At 41.1% G+C, this 20,004-nt stretch overlaps 1 protein-coding gene across 1 annotated transcript; it reads left to right on the top strand.

Moving 5' to 3' along the window:
• The first annotated feature begins 703 nt into the window (after positions 1-703).
• LOC137094780 (NACHT, LRR and PYD domains-containing protein 1b allele 2-like) lies at positions 704-18,309 on the top strand. Its single transcript, XM_067469605.1, has 10 exons — positions 704-910; positions 1,030-1,065; positions 3,445-3,515; positions 4,077-4,141; positions 5,611-5,834; positions 9,303-9,556; positions 10,778-10,906; positions 11,328-11,469; positions 13,598-13,633; positions 18,023-18,309. The coding sequence occupies exons 1-10, from the start codon at positions 835-837 to the stop codon at positions 18,307-18,309; spliced, it is 1,320 nt and encodes a 439-aa protein (XP_067325706.1). The 5' UTR covers positions 704-834.
• The last annotated feature ends 1,695 nt before the right edge of the window (positions 18,310-20,004 follow it).

Here is a 20,004-nt window from a genome sequence, read left to right as displayed (position 1 = left end):
GATCTATGCTACACTGAGCCATATACTCTCCTTCATCTAAGTGTAAAGTCCATGAAGTCAACATGCATAGCTTTTTGATGCTTTGCAGAGAGTAGGCAGAATTGGTAAAGAATCTAGGTTCTCAGAAATGAAGATATAAAAAGCAAAATCATACAAGAATGGTTACATTTTTGAGTTGCTGAAATCTTCCAGTAAAACAGACAATTCAAAAGTTCAGGAGTATTTAAGGTTCAGCTCATGTACTAAGCTGATCAAGCACTTCAGCAACCTTTTATGCTCTGAAGAGCTTCTATCCTCACCACTCTACAAGGACACATTTGCAACACCAGACCAGTCTCTTAGGACCTTAGTGTCTCTCTGCATGTCTCAAAACTGATCTTGTTCTCCCTTCCCAGGCTGTCCATGAGCGTGAATTACTGTATCATAAAGTTCAATGTCCATCCCAGACCATGCAGCCTCTGATTATTGGCTCCCACTTCGTTCTGAAAAGCACATCTGGTTTATTCATCTATCCAGAGGTGAGATTCAGAGACAATGATAAGTTTTGCCATCATAACAACTTTGCATTGCTACCAGTTTAGGATTCAGTTATATATATTATAGAAAGGGATTATTTTTTATTCATACAGTACAGTATTAGATTTTGGCTCAGGTTCTTCCCAATCAAAAATGCAATTGTGTTTTATTAAGAGGAAAAGCTGAGCTATTTAAAAAGCTGTGAGTGAAACAATATTGATACACTCTGAACTCTCACTTCCACAGAAAGAGAAACTGCATTTTAAATATCCACCTACAGATAGACATTTTCAACACCTTGAATTATATCTAGAGTTCATGGAAGATGTACTAGAACTTGTCCTACTCGAAGACGACACAAATGATTTAGTATGGAAGACCTTCATTAAAAAAGGTGAGCTTTGACCAAGGGAGGATTTCATAATTGATCCAAAGTATGGGATTTAGTATTCAGAAAACCATTTCACCCAGATTTTTCTCTCTGACACTCTCCTTTTCCTTTTTTCATTTCAGAGGAATTGATGTATGCTAATATCCATTCCATAATAGGTGAGTCAGGCTCTGTGGGCATGTTTGGTGCTTGAAGATGCAAAACGTGATTGTGTGAGGGACTCTCCCCAACCCACTAGCTCTGGAAGGTCAATTACAGTCTTGATTTGGCCTTCGAGCACATTGGTCAAGATTTTGCATCAAGTGAGAATTTCCTCCTCCTCTCTTCCCTTCTCCACCAGTAAGAAGCACAGCTCTTCTTGGCCACCGAGGAAGCTCAGAGAGGCCTTTCAGCAAGACATGTTTTCTTTAATGCTTCATTTCATCAAAACCATGGATTACATATTAAATGTATAGTGCAGGGCTTCAAAACTTCCCATTTTCTTTTCTGAAAACACCTTGGAACCCCCAGTGGTGCAATGGGTTAAACCCTTGTGTCAGCAGGATTGTTGACCAACAGATCAGTTATTCGAATCCAGCGAGAGTGGGTTGAGTTACCTCTATCAACTCCAGCTCTCCATGTGGCGACATGAGATAAGCCTTCCACAAGGATGGCAAAACATCAAACATCCAGGTGTCCCCTGGGCAATGTCCTTGCAGATGGCCAGTTTTCTCACACTTGCAGTTTCTCAAGTCACTTCTGATACACACAAAAAACTCCTTGTTCTTTCATTTTATTATATTACTCTCCCCTCCCAGCTATGTAATTTATTTAACAAAAACCTACCAGAGATCTTTCACACTATGTCCAGCATACTAACAGGTCTGTAATTGTGAGTTCTATGGCCCTTTTTATATAGTGGGACAATTATACTAGTTTTCCATCCATTTGGTATGATTCCTGTCTAGTTGATATGTGTAAACAGTTTGGCCAGGATAGAAGCACACCAGGTGATGTTGCATTTAAACAATTCAGGGGCTTTTCCTGTTTTTAATTTTTGAAGCAGGCCTTTATCTTCCTCTGGAGTAACTGGTGGCCATATAAATAAAATGTACCATATATACTCAAGTATAAGCGGAGTTTTAAGGCAGAAAAAGCCCCCCCCCCCCCCCATGGCTTATAGTTGAGCCATGGCTATTTATTATTTTACTCTGCTGTTATTATTTCTATTGCATTTATTATTTTACTCTATTTATTATTATTACAGTTACATTATTTTACTCTATTTATAATTATTACAAGTATTATTTTACTCTATTTATTATTATTATTACATTTATTATTTTATTCTATTTGTTATTGTTATGATTATATTTCCATTATTTTGCTCTATTATTATTATTATTATTACTACTACTACTACTACATTTATTATTTCACTCTATTATTATTGGAAGGATACGTAAGCGCATTTACATTGAAGAAGGTTAGAATAATGGTTTAATCAGTTGGACAGTCTTATCTTAAATTACAGCTATATGTAAATATTCAAAAACATTTAGCCTACTGATGCCTTAATTAATGTAATTTTATTGGTATCTATTTTTATTTTGAAATTTACGCGTAGATTCTGAATTTCCCACCCTTGACTTATACTTGAGTTAGTAAGTTTTCCCAGGTTTTTTTGTGCTCAAATTAGGTGCCTCAGCTGATAATCGGGTTGGCTTATACTCGAGTCTATACAGAAGTTCAAATTATTGACGGCTCACTGGTGAATACTAGGTTTTGGCCAGCTTTATAGGATTATGCTGATTCCACATTTAGGGATTCCAAGTGTTTCTCTTCATTATGATGCCCAAGGTCTAAAAACCTTCCCTTCCATTGGCTTTGTAAATCATCATAAAGGCAAGCTATTTTGTTACTTCTAAAATAAATGTTACTAAATTTGACTGGAAGATGGATTAGCCTTTGAGGTTTATTTATTTATCATGTCATCAGCAACCAGACATTTGTATTACATTTTTAACAAAAACAAACAAACAAACAGACAGAAAACGACAAAATTTGCAAACTTGGTAGTTGATTAAATTGTAGTTGATTAAATTAGTAGTTGCTTAAATTAGCCTTTGTGGTGAACATCAACAATCTTCTCCATACTGTGAACTTTCAACTTTTAGTCCTAATTGTGAAGAAGAAGAAAACTCCCCGGGTGCGATCACAGTTTTATTAACATTTACGGATTTGCTAATATTAGTAAAATAGTAAACAAGACAAGAGGAACTCTTTAAGATTATAACGACAATAACAATAAATCATGTTGAAAGATATGTTGCATTCCTTCTCCAGCTCCCCTTTTCTGCTACAACAGGATAACATCATCTTCCCTTTACAAACAGTGTGAGGGAAAGATATTGTAAACTATTAATTTATCATGAGCAAAAATCTATCCTTTACATTCTCTGTTTCCATCCCATACCTTCCTGTTTAGTGACTATCAACTATGCAGAGAGTATTATGGAGCAGAGAGCTGTCATTTAAATCTATTCCCCTATTTGCAGGAGAAGAAAAAATTGAGGAGAACACTGAAGAATTAAATCCATTTTTCAAATGCATTGACTGTCTAATTTTGGTAAGCTGAAATCATCTGATCCAAATTAATTGTGTATGGGAGTAATGCACAGATAGATGCATTTTTAATGGGAGCCATGGGATTTAGCTTTATAGCTCATTGTGGGAAGGCTCACTATCACCAGCTCACCCCACTACCACCTCCATGGACTTATTTAGATTGGGCTCATCCAGGCTAGTAATTAGTGCTGATTTATAACACATTTAAAGTTGCTCCTTAAAACTTTGTGTTTTTTGTTGAGTCTCCATCCAAACACTTTCGTCCAATAGAAAAGTGACGTATTCTCCTTTTATTTAAGGGCATCTTGTTGTATCTCCAACAATGACATGAATTGCCATGTTAGATAAAGGTGTGTCCAGTTGTCTTATATCCCACCTCATAGAGTTGGGTTTCTAGATGTGTGACAGAGAGTGGGCTCTTAGGGTCCCATGAATACAGACCATACCACGTTTAGAGGAACCTTTTCTGACTGGAAGGGATGGAGCTCAGCCCAAAAGATCTCTGTTAATTGCTCTAACTTCAGATGAGATGGCTACATCAAAGGTGACTGTTTTGTTACAGAATTATGCAGTAAGCATCCAACCTGAAACAGTTTCGGACCTTCAAAGGGGCTACAATATGTACAGGTGAGCACATGAATATCTATTTTTGGCCAGTGGTTTTCAAGCTTTTTTGATTTCTGGTATGTTTTCCCTCAAAATGCGTAAGCAATCACTGCAAAAGGCAAAAAATGTGAGATTTCCAGGTGCGGGAATATCATGGTTTTGAGCCAAATATGCAGATATTTGTATGTCTGTATGTCCCTGAAATCAGAAATCACAGGATTTTTTAATCTGGGTTTGTTCCCAGGTTTTAGATGTTTGTTCCTGATTGGTCAGTTCCTAAAAAGAAGATGACACTTGAGTAGAAGGCAAAAACTTTGTCCCGGGAAGAGGAACTTTGTCCTTCACCTGTTTAATGAAGTTTGTGGCAGAAAAATTAAGTTCCTGGGGTGCAACAAGTATTTTCACATTAAGTAGTACACAATGAAACAGGAATGGACACTTTCAAACCTGGAACAGAATGTCATCATTACTGTAATTACTCAGACCTTATATGGCTATCTGTGCAGACAGGTTTCATAGTGTACTTGTACCCGGGAACAATAGGATGATGTTGCTGGGTTATACATGTTGGTTCCTGATTGGGTGTATGCTTACAGCAAGGGTACAGTTTACACCGCAATGAGTCGCCATTAGGCTGAGAATTGCGGTATATAAGAGAAGTAAATTAAATTAAATTAAATTAATTACAGTTTAGTAAATGGCAAAAACGTACTACTGGCTGTTGGAACATGGATGTGCTTGAGGGGAATGTAAATACCGAGAGCCAAGGTTCTGCAGGTGGCTAATAGGAGCAGCCACTTGTTCCATGTCACAAGTACACAATTAAATCTGTCTGGACAGCTAGTCTCTAAAAAACGTCAATAATGACAAAGTTCTGTTCCTGGCTTGAAAGTGTGTGTTCCTGTTTGATTGTGCAGTGCTGACTTGGGCAGAAGTGATCCTACCCCATTAGGTTTGTTTGTGTGGGAGATAATTCATGAAATGTCTGTAGGGCACCATTTCGCTCGTCAGGACAAAGAATGGAACTTTTGGAGTGATCTGCATATCCAAATCTCCTCATATCTACATCTCATTGTTCTTTAAAAAATTGTGGAAGTCCCGTGGCAGCCATCTTGGGAGCTTCTAAATCTCAAAACAAAGCCTCAAGTCTGGACAACGGAGACAGAAATCCCAGGACCAACAAGTCTGTATGTGGACCTCTTCTGAAGTCCTGGGATTTTTTGCCCCTCTTTAAAACCCGTGATTTAGTGCTGTATGGAAGCGCCCTCAGATAACTGTATACTTGGCTAAGAGGCCAATTCTACAGGTCATTCACTCACTTGTATCTCATTCAGATGAACAAAAGAAACAGATAATTCAAAAAGTTATTTCATATAAGTTGCAGTGTGATCCTAGAGTACCTCAGACCTCTTCGAAAAATATCAGTTGAAACTATATGGATCCCTGCTCAAAGTCCCTTTGCCTTTTGTCTTTCTTTTTATTGTTTTCAGATTGAACTGCACCAAGATGGGTTCCTTCCGCTGCTGCATTACTGATCTGATATTTGATGTGAGAGCAGCTGTCACCTTCACCTACTACTTTGATGTATGGTCAAAGTATCTCAATGAGGAGCATAAAAAGCAGTGGGATATTGTGGGGCCTTTGCTCAACATCCAGGCGCACCCCAAAGAGGCTGTGGCAGCCGTTCACTTTCCTCACTTCCTTTGTCTTGAAGGTATAACAGGACACAGAATGTGAATATACATAAGCACAACTGGAGGAATCTTAAAGAGGAGAGCAAACTAATAGCTGTGCGCCTGCAAATTTCCTAGTAAAAGCCCAGTTTAGAATATTATTTTTTAAAGTTAATACATTTGTATTTGTCATAATACTAATTTAAGATTCACCTTGACTTTTATGCATATTTTAACAATAATAGCAACTAGTACAGAACCTATTACTGGGAAAAGAGTAGTCTCACTCTTTAAGCAGAGGCTCTGAGCTTTCTTCATCAAGTTAGGAGTTCACCTAAATGTTTACAAAGGTCCTTTCCATGATATTACAAGAAGATACCAATATACAGGCAGCTCCCAAGTTACAAGCATCTGGCTTATATATGATTCATAATTAAGAACGGGGGTGAGACAACAGGAAGTGAGCTAAATCTGCCTCTAGGAAGGGAAGTTCACTCTTGGAAGAGTCATCATGGAGAAAAGATGCCTTCACTGAAGCTTCCTCACCAGTTCTTGTTTCCACAACCAGCCACATTTTTCAAAGTCCAATCATCACAGGGACAGAAAGTGAGTGAAATCTTCTGAACAGGGACACAGACTGCAAACCAAACACCACATGTGTGTTAACCCTTTCCTTTGTTCTCCAGAGCTTTAAAAGTATACATTTTTGGTTGGAATTACACTTTAAAATGTACCTACTCCGACTTACGAACAAATTTAGCGTAAGAGCAAATCTACAGAACCCATCTTGGTCACAACTTAGGGACTGCCTTTATATGTATGACACCCAGCCCTCCCTCCTTTCCTTCCTTTTTACCACTATTTAGAAAGGTCTGAGATCAGCAAAATACAAGATGAACAAGATCAAACTCGATAGCCAGCTGGCAGTTTTGACTAGGGTACCTTTCTACTAGGCTTGGGCGGTTTTGTTAGTTAATTTCGTAATTCGTTATTAATTCGTATTTAAATTAGTTTACGATCCAATATTGAGTCATGCAGGAATAGTGTGAGGAGTAATTAAGATTCAAACAATTATTTGTAATTATTTCGTAATTATTTCGTAATTATTTTCGCATGTCTGGTGCAAGTTTTATAGTTGTTGTTTGTTTTATCACACCAACAGTCAACAACAGAGGGAGAGGGAAGCTTCAGAAGTTCCCCCTGTCCCATTTGGAGGTTTTTTTAGCATATCGTGTCCGCCATTAACGAATCGATTCGTAATTTTACGAAATTTCGTGTATTTCAAAATTTTTAAAAGGAAAATTTCGGAATTCTTAAAAAAAACAAAACGCAAGGGCCCCCTAAAAACAAAACGAGTTTAGAACCAAATTTTTCCATGGTTACCCAAGCCTACTTTCTACACCGGCATATAAAATCCAGATTACCTGCTTTGAACTGGATTATATGGCAGTGTAAACTCATATAATCCAGTTCAAATCAGATAATATGTATTATCTGATTTGATCATCTGGATTATAAAGCAGTATAGAGGGGGCTTAAAGTTATGTTTAAGGTACAGCTTACCTGTCTGAAGGTATCTCTCTCGATCCGGTGGTGCAGAGGGTTAAAGCACTGTGCCGGCAGGACTGAAGCCCGACAGGTCGCAGGTTTGAATCCAAGGAGAGGTGGATGAGCTCCCTGTATTAGCTCCAGCTCCTCATGTGGGGACATGAGAGAAGCCTCCCACAAGGATGATAAAACATTAAAAAAAATCATCCAGATGGCCAATTCTCTCACAACAGGAGCGGTTGCTCCTGACACGACAAAAAAATATCTTCGTCGCAGGCGTGCCTGGCGGGGACGAGAGACAGGGCCTTCTTTGTGGTGGTCCTATTGAGGGGGTGTCCCCGATTTCCAGGATTCCAAGAGATCAGTGAAGAAGGAAGAGACAGAGACAGCTTTTGCAAGTTCACAGAATTTAATGCTTACCCCGGGTAAGGGCGCCCCAGCTTCTCAAAATGGCTGATGTGGCACAGAGCACTACCCCAAAAGCATCCAGTATTTATAGGCAGAATTACCTAGTTCGCACATGCGCATAACTCTCTTGACATTTACACAATCTAATCAATATCAGTTTGTCCTCGAGGAATCGTGGCCAAGAACACTTGTTGGCAAGATACTATAATTTCCACTGCTCCCCTTTCATCAGCTGACCAGCCACGTTCCTAGATGAATTACGTAAAAGTGAATCTTAACTTCATATATCTCTTCACACATATATGACTCCATATATCTTTATATATGTATCTTTAACTTATTCAAAGCAAGCATTTCCCTTATTAATTCTTCTGTAATTACTTTCACATTATTTTCCTATATTCTTACTTATGTAGGATTGTTCATAGGACTGAATTACCTGCTATTTACATCAGATGGAGGATAGATGGCGCTGTTGTACCATATCTTCAGATGTTTGTTTTGGATCAATAATTATCGATTTACTTTTAGAGCCAATTCTCTGACCTTCCGCATTTAGCACATAGCCGTCCTTCTATTTGTTTACTTAAGATATGGCTTCTCCTGCCTTGTCCCAGTCTTGTTCCATCTGTTAGTTTCCCTTCCACCAGAATTCTACCCCCGAACCTTAAGAAAGCCTTTAAGGTAAGACTTCCTCATTAATTTCATTAGTTTCTCATTACTTTTCTTCCTAATGACTGCCACAGTCCCTTGGCTATGGAACTCCCTCCCTAGGGATATTAAATCAGCCCCCCTCCCTCCTGGCATATCAGAAAAAAGTAAAAACCTGGCTCTTCAAATAAGCTTTTGGACTTTCAGTGTAACAGATAACATGGAACTAGGAAAAAGTGAGCATAGAATGGCTTAAACAATGCTTCTGGAAAATGAGTTAACAGGAAGTCACTGGTGATTATATGTTTTTAATTATTTTTATTTGGTTTTTATATTGTATCTTAAATGCTTTTAATTGTATTTTATGACTGTGCGGCATCAAATTGCTGCCAATTTGTAAGCTGCCTTAAGTCACCTTCAGACTGAGAAAGGCAGCATAGAAATACTGTAAATAATAAGAATAAGAATAAAATAATAATACAGTCTGCCCATTACAGGTGCTTAGAACCCTTGGGCACTTATAATACTGTAATTCTACTTGAAATTCCAGAGTTCCATCATCTGGAATCCCAGGCTTTGTAGTTTGAAGGTGAGTTTTGCAAGCCTCAGCCAGCGGACTCTAGCATTTTACAAAATTATAACCCCCAGGGTTTCATACAAGACAGCCATGGAAGTGGAATCATAATGTCAGATGACTATTAAGAAGCTATCAAAGCATACAAAAAAGAGAGTTCAGTGTTTATTCAAACACAAGATGTAGTATAAGGTATTTCTATTGTTATGTTTTGAACCAGGACTGTGTGAGCGAAAGGCGTTAGTAATGAAAGAGCTTTTTTTCCACATCCAGTTTCCTGAGCCAGCTGCTGTGGCTAGAATAGGTTTCCTCTGTATTCCTTTGTCAGGTAAAGGCTGTCCTGACATCTATCTGGCACATTTTGCTGAAGAAGGCATGAGCTTGGAGAAGCCAGACTCAGTGGGATCATATCATGTGGAGTTGAAAAATCCTGCGTTCTCTCCTCGTGGAGTTGTTTTCAAGAGACCATGGTTTAAACGAAAGATAAAAGTCCATGCGGTGGCCCTACTGTATCAAGACCTTCGAGTCCAAAGCATGAAATTACACTTCTACCTCCTTCCCAATGACTCTTCCTTGAAAAAGGTAATTGGGAACCTCTAACTTCCCTAGGCAGGCCCATAGCCAGGATTTCGTTTCGGGGGGGGGGGGGTGAATTTTTTTCAGGAGGGTTTCGGGGGGGCTGAGTCTGAGTGAAAGAGGGTCTAGCCTAGCAAAACTTTTGTATCATTACCCCAATACCCCCATGCATATGGGATATATTGAGAATGGTGATCAGATCATGATATGAATAAACATAACAGTTTAAATAATGCACCAGTAAGGCCTTTTCGCAAACCACCATGAGAATTTGGGGGGGGGGGCTGAAGCCCCCCCCCCCCCCGGCTACATGCCTGTCCCTAGGTGTTGCTAATGAGAAAGATCACACTGGACTGGCATGGCAAACCTTACATCATGTCATGTCCTCATGACACCCTCTGTAAAAGTTCTCTTCAGAAATCAGTATCTTAGAGATAAGGGCTGTGAATTGATTGTAAGCCAGTCTGTAGTACATAGCTTCTGCTGACAAAAAGTGTACAGCTTTTGGTGGAACATGTAATCGGTCTTCTCACAGCTAAGTTTCAAACAGTAACCATGCTTCCTACAAACTAAAGTTTGCAAAGGTTCTGTAGTTAAGTTGCTGAGGAGTCAGAACTGGCCCTTCTGTTCAAATGAGCCAGTGCCACCATCCCACTTTGCCAGCACTCCACACTGGAGGGAAAGGGGGACTCCACTGACCTGTGTTGTATTTTTGCTCCTAGCTATTGCTGCACTCCTTTATCAATATCAGAAAAGGTGCCTATGTAGTTTGGAGATGGGAGGGGGGTTGCCTTCCTCCTTTCCTCTCCAAATTGTGCAAATAATAATAATAATAATAATAATAATAATAACAACAACAACAACAACAACATGGCTGTGGCTCACAAATGTGATTTTGAAAAAGGAGACGAAGAGCCAAGAACAAGCCATTAGAACAAATGCTATCAAAGCCAGAATTGAAAAGTCAACGACAGATCCCAAATGTAGACTCTGCAAGGAAGGAGATGAAACAACAGATCACATCCTCAGCTGCTGCAAGAAGATCATGTAGACAGACTACAAGCAGAGGCATAACACCATTGCTCAGATGATTCATTGGATGATTCAAATGCCATCTGCCATTCTACAAACACAAGTTTGCAACACCAGAGCATACTTTTAGAACCTTGTGCAGTAAAGTCCACTCTCACTGGCTATCTCAGAAGTGATCTTGTTTTCTCTTCCCAGGCTGTCAATGAGCTTGAACTGAACTATGCTTCACAGAGAATTCGGAAACCACCTGATACCCTGAAGGCTCTAAAAATCGGCTCCTGCTTCTCTCTGCGAAAGATGACTGATGTTGCCGTCTGTCCAGAGGTGAGACTCGGAGGCTACATGGAAAGATGGGAAAAACCTATATACCTCTATCTATGTTCAATTGCCTGTCTTGTCTGTGTATAAATTGCATTGAATGTTTGCCACATATGTATGTTCTGTGATTCGCCCTGAGCCCCCTTCAGAGTGAGAAGGGCAGAATATAAATTCTTCAAATAAATGCATACATACATATTTTGTCAGCCTGCCAACCAAAAAAATAAGGTAGGGATGCAAATCTTGTATTGCTACAAAGGTTCGATTGTTTATTTGCTTGAAGGAATTATTCTTATATTAGGTTTTGGCTCAAGTTCTTCCCAGTCAAAAGAACAATAGTGTCTTGTTAACATGGAAGGCCGAGCTGGGTGAAAAGCTGTGAGCAAGGCAATAGTGTCACACTCTGAACTCTCACTCACTTCCACAGCACTTGAAGTTGAAATACCTGCCTGCAGACATGGAACAGCAGTACCTTGAAGTATATGCTAAAACTATGAAAGATGAACTAAGTATTTCCCTGATGGAAAAGTATACAAATGAATTGGTCTGGATGGCCCTCATAAGAAAAGGTGAGTGGAATCCCTAATTAGGGACTTCACCACATTAAGCTGGGAAGTCCCTAATTAATTTTGGCCCATCTCTCTAGTTAGAGAGATGGGAAAAACTAATAAAATGAAGTTCAACAGTGACAAATGCAAGATACGCCACTTAGGCAGAAAAAATGAAATGCAAAGATACAGAATGAAGGATGCGTGGCTCGTGAACAGTACATGTGAAAAAGATCTTGGAATCCTCATGGACAATAAGTTAAACATGAGCCAACAATGTGGTGCGATGGCAAAAAAAAAGCCAATGGGATTTTGGCCTGCATCAATAGGAGCATAGTGTCTAGATCCAGGGAAGTTACACTGCTCCTTTATTCTACCTTGGACAGACCACACCTGGAATACTGTGTCCAATTCTAGGCACCACAATTGAAGAGAGATATTGGCAAGCTGGAATGTGCCCAGAGGAGGGAAACTAAAATGATCAAGGGTCTGGAGAACAAGCCCTATGAGGAGCAGCTTAAAGAGCTGGGCATGTTTAGCCTGAACAAGAGAAGGCTGAGAGGAGACATGATAGCCATGTATAATACATGAGAGGCAGTCATAAGGAGGAGGGAGCACACTTGTTTTCTGCTTCCTTGGAGACTAGGATGCAGTGGAACAATAGCTTCAAACTACAAGAAAGGAGATTCCATCTGAACATTAGGAAGAACTTCCTGACTGTGAGAGCCGTTCAGCAGTGGAACTCTCTACTCCGGAGTATGGTGGAGGCTCCTTCTTTGGAAACTTTTAAACAGAGGCTGGATGGCCATCTGTCAGGGGTGTTTAGAATGCAATTTTCCTGCTTCTTGGCAGAGGGTTGGACTGGATGGCCCATGAGGTCTCTTCCACTCTATGATTCTAGGAGAGGAGAGTTGTGTCTGACTCCACATTGGTTTACTTTTCCAGTGTACTCAGCTTTTTTTGCAGACATTAGGCCCCACTCACCATTCCTCTGAGGTTTTTTTTCTTAAAGATACCTCAGTTTGTCCCTTTGGGATGCTGTCGAGGGGGGAAGAAAGAAGGATTCGGTATTTTAGTGTCATTTCTGGCATGTGAGAAGGGGGACAAACTCTGCAACTTAGCTGTATGTGTTCTGGGAACAAAGTTGCATATACACTGTATAATACTTTCATAATCATATACAACCAAATTACTAGGGGATACTTCCATCATTGCATAATGGCAGTCAGACCTTGAAGCCGAAAGGTTATTCAATGCTAATTAAGTTCACCAATTGCTCCTAATAAGTGGGGGGCGCATCTACAGTGTAGGGCCCCATCTACACTGCCATATACTCCAGCTTCCGAATTCCAAAGATCTGGATACTTGCATCATTGCATAATGGCAGTCAGGCTTTGAAGCTGCAAGGCTATTCAGTGATAATCAAGGTCACCAATTGCATTATTCCCGCTTGCCTCTGATAAGTGGGGCCCCCATCTACTCTGCCATATACTCCTGCTTCTGAATCCCAAAGATCTGGATACTTGCATCATTGCATAATGGCAGTCAAGCTTTGAAGCTGCAAGGCTATTCAGTTCTATTCAAAGTCACCAATTTCTACATTCTAACTTCCCAGAAAGGATGCCTGCCACTGGGGGGATAATGCTTCTGGAACATGGCCAGGCAGCCCTGAAAGGTGTTAGAGTTTAACTGAACTCAGTGGAGATTATTTCCAAGGCTTTAAAAAAAGAAATTATTTGGCAAAGACCAAGGAAGTGACGGTGACAGAACTCTTCCTAACCGGGGTGGGTGTTTTAGCTCCTCCCATAACTTCCCCTCCCACATTTTCAACTGGGAGCAACAATTGCTACTTCATTAGAAATCTGGTTAAAAAAAAAACAACCGGAGAGTTAAGAAAAATCAATTTCTTCACCTCATCTTGATATGTTGAAAAACACTGCTGTCCCCTACGTTTGAAAGACCAAAAAACTACACTTTAACCCAAACTAATGTAGTAAGCCCAGTGGATGCCCAGATTTTAAGTGCAGAATGTAGTAGGCTTTAACTAATGTGGTGAAGTCCTACGTGGGTTCTAAGTGTGGGATTTAAGGTTCAGAAAACTGTGTCACTCAAATTCTCTCTCCGACTGTCTTCTTTTCCTGTTTTCCAGACGACTTGAAGTCTACTATTTTGCCTCCCATAGAAGGTGAGGAAGATTCTGTGAACATGTCTGGTGCTTGAAGATGCAAAATGTGTGTTCATGAGGGACTCACATCAGCCTAGGAGCCCAAGGTCAATTACAGCCTTAATTTGGTCCTAGAAGTAGGAGCAAGATCACACATTAAGTGATCATAGCAACATGCTCCACCCATGGAATTGCATATGTTCATTGTAGCCTTGATTTGGTCCTGGAAAGTATGATCAAGATCCTATATCAAGTGATCAGCAGTGACTGGGAGGGCCTTTGCCCAATTAAAGCTTGTGCGGCAGCTGCACCCATATCTCGTGAAGTCTGACTTGGCCATGATGGTCCATGCCCTAGTTACCTCCAGGTTGGATTACTGTAACTCACTCTACGTGGGGCTGCCTTTGAAGATGGCCAGAAACTGCAACTGTTCAAACAGCTCCATTGGCTGCCAGTAAGTCCCAATACAAAGTGCAGGTAATCACCTACAAAGCCCTAAACGGTTCGAGACCTGCCTAACTTCACGAGCGCATCTTCCCCTATGAACCAGCACATACTCTAAGATCCTCTGGGGAGGCTCTCCTTTCGCTCCCACCACCGTCTCAGGTGCGGTTGGTGGGGACGAGGGAGAGGGCCTTCTCAGTGGTGGCCCCTTGGCTTTGGAACTCCCTCCCCAGGGAGATCAGGCAGGCCCCCACTCTCTCCATTTTTCACAAGGAATTAAAAACTTGGTTGTTTCGTTGTGCTTTCAACTAGGTGGTTCACTAGAGAATTATCCTGACCTTATCTAAGTTTCTGCACTTTAGTTGGCCTCTTTTCTTTACTTATGACACTTTAATGGCCAAGGGCATTATCCTGGCAACCCAGCCACTGACTATTTCACCTTCCCTGAGCTCTACCAAGGTTTCATTGCACTTACTTTGAGCCTGAACCCTGCTTCAAATGGTTGGCCAGCCAGGGTGTTGTTTTTATGATGGCAATTGATTTTAATCTTTTATTATCTGTTGTTGTTTATTGTATTTTACTATGTCGGTTTTAACTTGTAATCCTTGGGCTTGTCCCTTTGTAAGCTGCCCCAAGTCCCTTCAGGGAGATGGAGGCGGGGTATAAAAATAAAGTTATATTATATATTATATATATCATGGCTTGTGTTCCCCTCCACCCTACTAGCTATCAAGACACATCAGTGGCCACCACAATGGTGCCTTACTGGAGAGGAAGGAGGAGGTGGCAGTTGGATCAGAAGACCATAGCTGTGACATTGTAGCAATCTCAGGCCCCTTCTACACTGTCCTTTTATCCCAGGATTATTTGTTTATCTCAGATTATATTCAAAGCATATAATCTGGGTTCGGATCCTGGGATATAAGGACAGTTTAAAAGGGGCCTCAGACTATAATTTTGTGTGTGTTTGAGAAGGAAGGGGCAGTTCCATCTATTTTGACTGTTTTATTTAAATTCTCCTTTCTAACTATAACTTTGAAACCCACAGATTCCGCTTGTAATCGGTGCTGTACCTAAAACCCATGCTCTTCCACAACCAGGATTAAAGCTCTGCTGACTGCTCTGCCGTATCCCACCAATAATAGTTTACAATATAGCCTTTTTAGTTCTCAAATAATGCCTGTGCAATAGAAGACCATTGTCCTCATTTTCTAGACCACAAATACATATTTTCTTATTTTAACATCTACATTTTATACATCAAAAGCAAATTGTAGATCGAACTGTTGATAGTTTGGTAGTGAAGACTGAATTCTGTGCAGCTAAAGCTGGGTCTACACTGACATATAATTCATATTATCAAAGCAGAGAATCCAGATGAACCAGATTCTGTGAGTCTACACTGCCATATAATCCAGTTCAGAGCAGATAATCTGGATTTTATATGGCAGTGTAGGCCCCATCTATATTGCCATATAAAATCCACATTATCTGCTTTATAGAAGGGGCTGTATATCTAGATTAAGTTAATTTCATGATGTTGATTCAGCATTCAGGGTTTCCAAGTGCTTATCTTAATTAAAATAATTTGTTTTGTTTTCTTTTCAGTGTTTACATGTATTAATATATGAAACCCCAACTTTGCTGAATGAGAAGAGTCTAACAATGGGCTGTTTTAATTACATGTTTAAACAGCCCATGGGCTACATATGAATATAACAGAATTGGACAATCATCAGTCCGATGCCATCAAGCTATGAATCTTATTTTCATGACAATTGGCTACCCCATCTAGGACTGGTGGGAACTGCAGTTTGATAAAAACCTGTGGAAGAACACTTTGTCTGAACCTGTTCCAGAGGAATTGGTTCATATCTTGTCATTTTTTAAATCATATTTGTCAGATTATTCCCCTGAGGAACCTGGGGGGCCTTCCACACAACCCTATATCCCAGAATATCAAGGGAGAAAATCCCACATTATCTGAGTGTGGACTCAGATAACCCAGTTCAAAGCAGATATTGTGGAATTTTCTGCCTTGATATTCTGGGATATAGGGCTGTGTGGAAGAGCCCTGGGAGGGCTGTATTAGTTGCAATGTCCCTCTGATATCGAGCTGATTTTAGTAGGGTCTCCCGGCGGAGGAGATCCCTGAGGACCGCTCAAAAGGGCCCTGGAACCTTGGTGAGGTCAGCGAGAGCCAATCCAAAGAGTAAAAAAAAATATTACAAATAATAATGCCTCATCAAGGTGGAAGAGGTTTCTTTCCAGCAACCGAGGTTTATTTGTGATTCAGCTGAGATCAGATGCATTGCAGGGATCATTCCACCGCAAGCATAATTTTACAGAATTTCCAAGCATTTTTATAGCATGCAGACAAAGGAAAACAGTTTCAAAATTCCCGCCCGCCCTCTGCCGGCCGGCTTCATGCTGATTGGCTGGCCGCGGAACAGCTGGGAGGAGGCTTGGCAGCCCGCCTTGCCTCTAGACCAATCAGCGAGCTCCGCTGCCTCTGAGGGGCCAATCAGTGCCTTCCTAGCGCCTCTGAAGATGGACCAATCGGCAGCTAGGAGGCGGGATGAAGTTTGACAAAGGCTGAGGAAATAATCTGCTTAAGGGCATTCGCCAGCTGGAATGTGAGGCTTTTATCCTCACCGGCGGGATGTCAGATAGGGGAACAATGAACTGCCTGGTCCGTGATGGGATTTGGGGAAAATATGAAAAGGCTTTTTCGATATCGGACCTCGGGGGGGTCAACGATACCTGGTTGATTCAATCAATCTTTTCTTTCCGAGTTCCTGTTGACCCTCCTCTCCTGGCTGGCCTGCTCCGATGGCCAGGGTTGGGGGAGCAACAGCATTGTCCATGCAATTGAAACAATCAAGGGTGATTGAGGGAGAGGCTGTAGCCCTCCCCCAGGCAGTTCCTGGTCACAGCAGTTTTTGTGGGGCAGGGGTCAAGGGGATGAGGGTACAGAGGAAATTCATAAGGTTACATACATATATCAATATCATATGCAATAGGCATCACTGATACAGAGTTAGAGCAGAAGAGGAACCCCCATCCCACCCCATAAAGGTTATTTCAATATTTGATCTTTATTAAGGTCCAAACTGGAAATCCCATGCTCTTAGGAAGGGCATGTGGAAGCAGAGGTTGCTAGCAGTTCAAATCAAGCATTGATAGAAAGTTCATGGCCAGGGTTGTGGCAAACAGTCCAGTCCACTCAGCAGAGAGTCATGGATTCAGGCTGGAATCAGCAGATGGGCGCTGAGTTGATCAATAACAGAATCCATCGCTCAGCCCTTGGGGAACTACAACTCCCACAAAAGGGCAGAAGTCCCAAGGTCCAGCCATTTCCCAAAAAAACCTCATGGGGTCCTTGTTGTTGTCAGTGCCTTGGCAATGTGGCCAAGACTTAACCCTTGCTGTGTAGTCTGGTGTCCTTGCCCTTGGCAGAACTATAAGTACTTGGGAGGGGGGGGGGGGAGATGCTCGGCATCACCTCCAGGGGGGGAAATTCCTTTGGGGAAAAAGAGCTGCTCCCATGCCTAAAAATATCCAGGATAGAGAGATTCTGATAAACATGTAGGAGGCAGTTTGCACATTTAAAGGCAATTTTTTTATACAAAATAATCTTTGGTGTCACATGTGACTACACTGTTTCCACTCCCTGATTAATGCAGTTTAAACACACAGTTGCTGTTTCTTCCTTTTCCAGGTGCTGCTGCTTGCAGGCCAACCCACAGACCAGTCGATGTTGGTGCAAATCCAGAGACAGAAGGTGAGTCCCTCTTTCTATTCTAGGCTCTCTTAATCCCTCCAATTTTCTGGAAATCAGAGTTGCTTGGTGGCAGAGCTAAGTATCCAACAGGTGGTCACTTTACCTTTTCCCTAGCTCTAAGATGTCACAGCATTATATGTGATTAATTTTTATGCATTCTTTCTTTCCCTCCCTTCGTTCAGAGGAACATCTGCCTGATGCACCAGGAATGCACTTCGTTGAGCGGCACCGAGAGATGCTGATAAGGCGGACCGGCAATGTAGAGGGAATCTTGGATATGCTTTATGGGGCTGTCCTGGATTATGAGCAATACCAAAAAATCCTCTCCATGAAGACCTCCCAGGATAAAATGCGGGAGCTCTACATGCTCCTCCCAAGCTGGAACCGCTTTTGCAAGGATCGTCTTTATGAGGCATTGAAGGTTAAGCAGAAGTATCTTATTGAGGACCTTAAAGATGGCGAGAGATGATGAAATGATGCCAGAAGACATACACCTGCACAGTGTGACTTCTCTGCTCTTATTCTTAAATATATTTGATACCAATCCCAAATCCTGCCAATCGTACAAAGCAGCAGTGACTGTCTTCTCCTTGATGACCCTAAAAAGCAATGAAACCACAAAGCAGACAAGGCACTATCCCCCATAAATTTTTTAAAAACCCTCTAAAATCATAACAGTAAATAAAGAACAACACTCAGAAACAGGGGAATTCCAGACAAGAAACAATCGGGGCCAGTTAATCACCTCCCAACACCTCCCAACAAAAGATTCCCCCAGGCAGTTAGAAGCCAGACCTTGAAACTGCTAGGCCATTAAATGCTAATCAAGGTGGCCAATTGAAACATTCATACCTACCTCAAACAGACAAGAGTTCTTTCTCCCACCTTGGACATATAAAGATATATAAACTTCACTTGCCTAGTTTCCAACATACCTCACAACCTCTGAGAATGCCTGCCATAGATACAGACAAAAGATCAGGAGTGAATGCTTCTGGAACATGCTCATACAGCCCAGAAAGCTCACAACAACCCACCCACCAGGTTGTTTGTGGTGGTGTGCTTTCAGGTTAATTCCCATTGACCAGAAGGCCAACCCAACCCATCACTGAGGTTTCTTTCTTAGCCAAGTTTGTTTGGAAAGGAGTTGATCTTTGCCTCCATCAGAGGCTGAGAGAGTGTGACATGGGGTTGTCGTTTTACAAGGTCTTTCGCCTTCCCTGCCAAAGAGTGCAGGAGCCTGACCAAACTGCAACTCCCAGGATTCAATTGCATCGAGCCATTGTATTCATTCAGCAGTGTAGAGCCACATGGAGTCCAATAGGCAAACCACTGTGCTGTTTCTCTCTTCAGCCTATTTATTTATTTATTTACCATACTTGTATCCCTCCTGCTAAGGGGACTCAAGGCGGCCTTACAAAGGCAACAATTCAATGACGCATGTATACATACATCAACAAATAACCAACCAATGAAAACATTAACATTAAAACAATTAAAAATCATATAATCCAGGTCATATTCCTGGGCCAGTCCGGGTTGTCATTAAATTATTATGTAATCTATTATTGCCTTGCTCCAATACAGTTATTATAGAAAGGGCCTTCTTAAAATGCTACCTCCCTTTAATAAATGAGGGAAAAGCCTAGGAAGGAAAGTCCCAAAGAATTCTCCTGATGTAACTGAAGCTCAAATTTACTCTGGATTTTATATGACAGTGTAGAAGGGGTCTTTATTCCCACTTCTTTATTTGGGAGACACTTCTTTGCAAGAGCTCCCTCTTTGTAGATGACAGGGGGAGAATCATTACTGTAGAATTAATGCAATTTAACATTACTTTAACTGTCAGGGCTCCATGTTAGGGAATCATGGGAGTTGTAGTTTTACAAGAGCAAAATAGTCCCAGACCCTCAGCAAACTACAACTCCCCTGATTTCATAGCATACAGCCCTGGCAATTAAGTTCTTTCATATTCTTTTACATTCAGAGCTAAATTGGCATATGACATATATCACTCTTCACTCTGCTTTGCCCATAGAAAACCTTGATAACGATATCTAAGAAACTAGAGCGAATGCGGTCCATCCAATACAATTTCCTGAATCAGATCTCCAAATGACCCCAAGGAGAAGCCTAAAAACCAAGAAACCTGAGACATTTGTAT

This window comes from Anolis sagrei, chromosome 6, assembly GCF_037176765.1.
Source record: "Anolis sagrei isolate rAnoSag1 chromosome 6, rAnoSag1.mat, whole genome shotgun sequence".
Classification (NCBI taxonomy): domain Eukaryota; kingdom Metazoa; phylum Chordata; class Lepidosauria; order Squamata; family Dactyloidae; genus Anolis; species Anolis sagrei.
This window is presented reverse-complemented; position numbering and strand designations above follow the sequence as displayed.

What these genes read in the sequence shown, in the direction of transcription:
- LOC137094780 (XM_067469605.1), top strand. Translation starts at nt 835, where the DNA reads ATGGAAGATGTACTAGAACTTGTCCTACTCGAAGACGACACAAATGAT. An exon ending in GAAGACCTTCATTAAAAAAG is followed by an intron (nt 911 to 1,029) that starts GTGAGCTTTGAC and finishes TTTTCATTTCAG; the next exon opens with AGGAATTGATGTATGCTAAT. An exon ending in TATTTTGCCTCCCATAGAAG is followed by an intron (nt 13,634 to 18,022) that starts GTGAGGAAGATT and finishes CCCTTCGTTCAG; the next exon opens with AGGAACATCTGCCTGATGCA.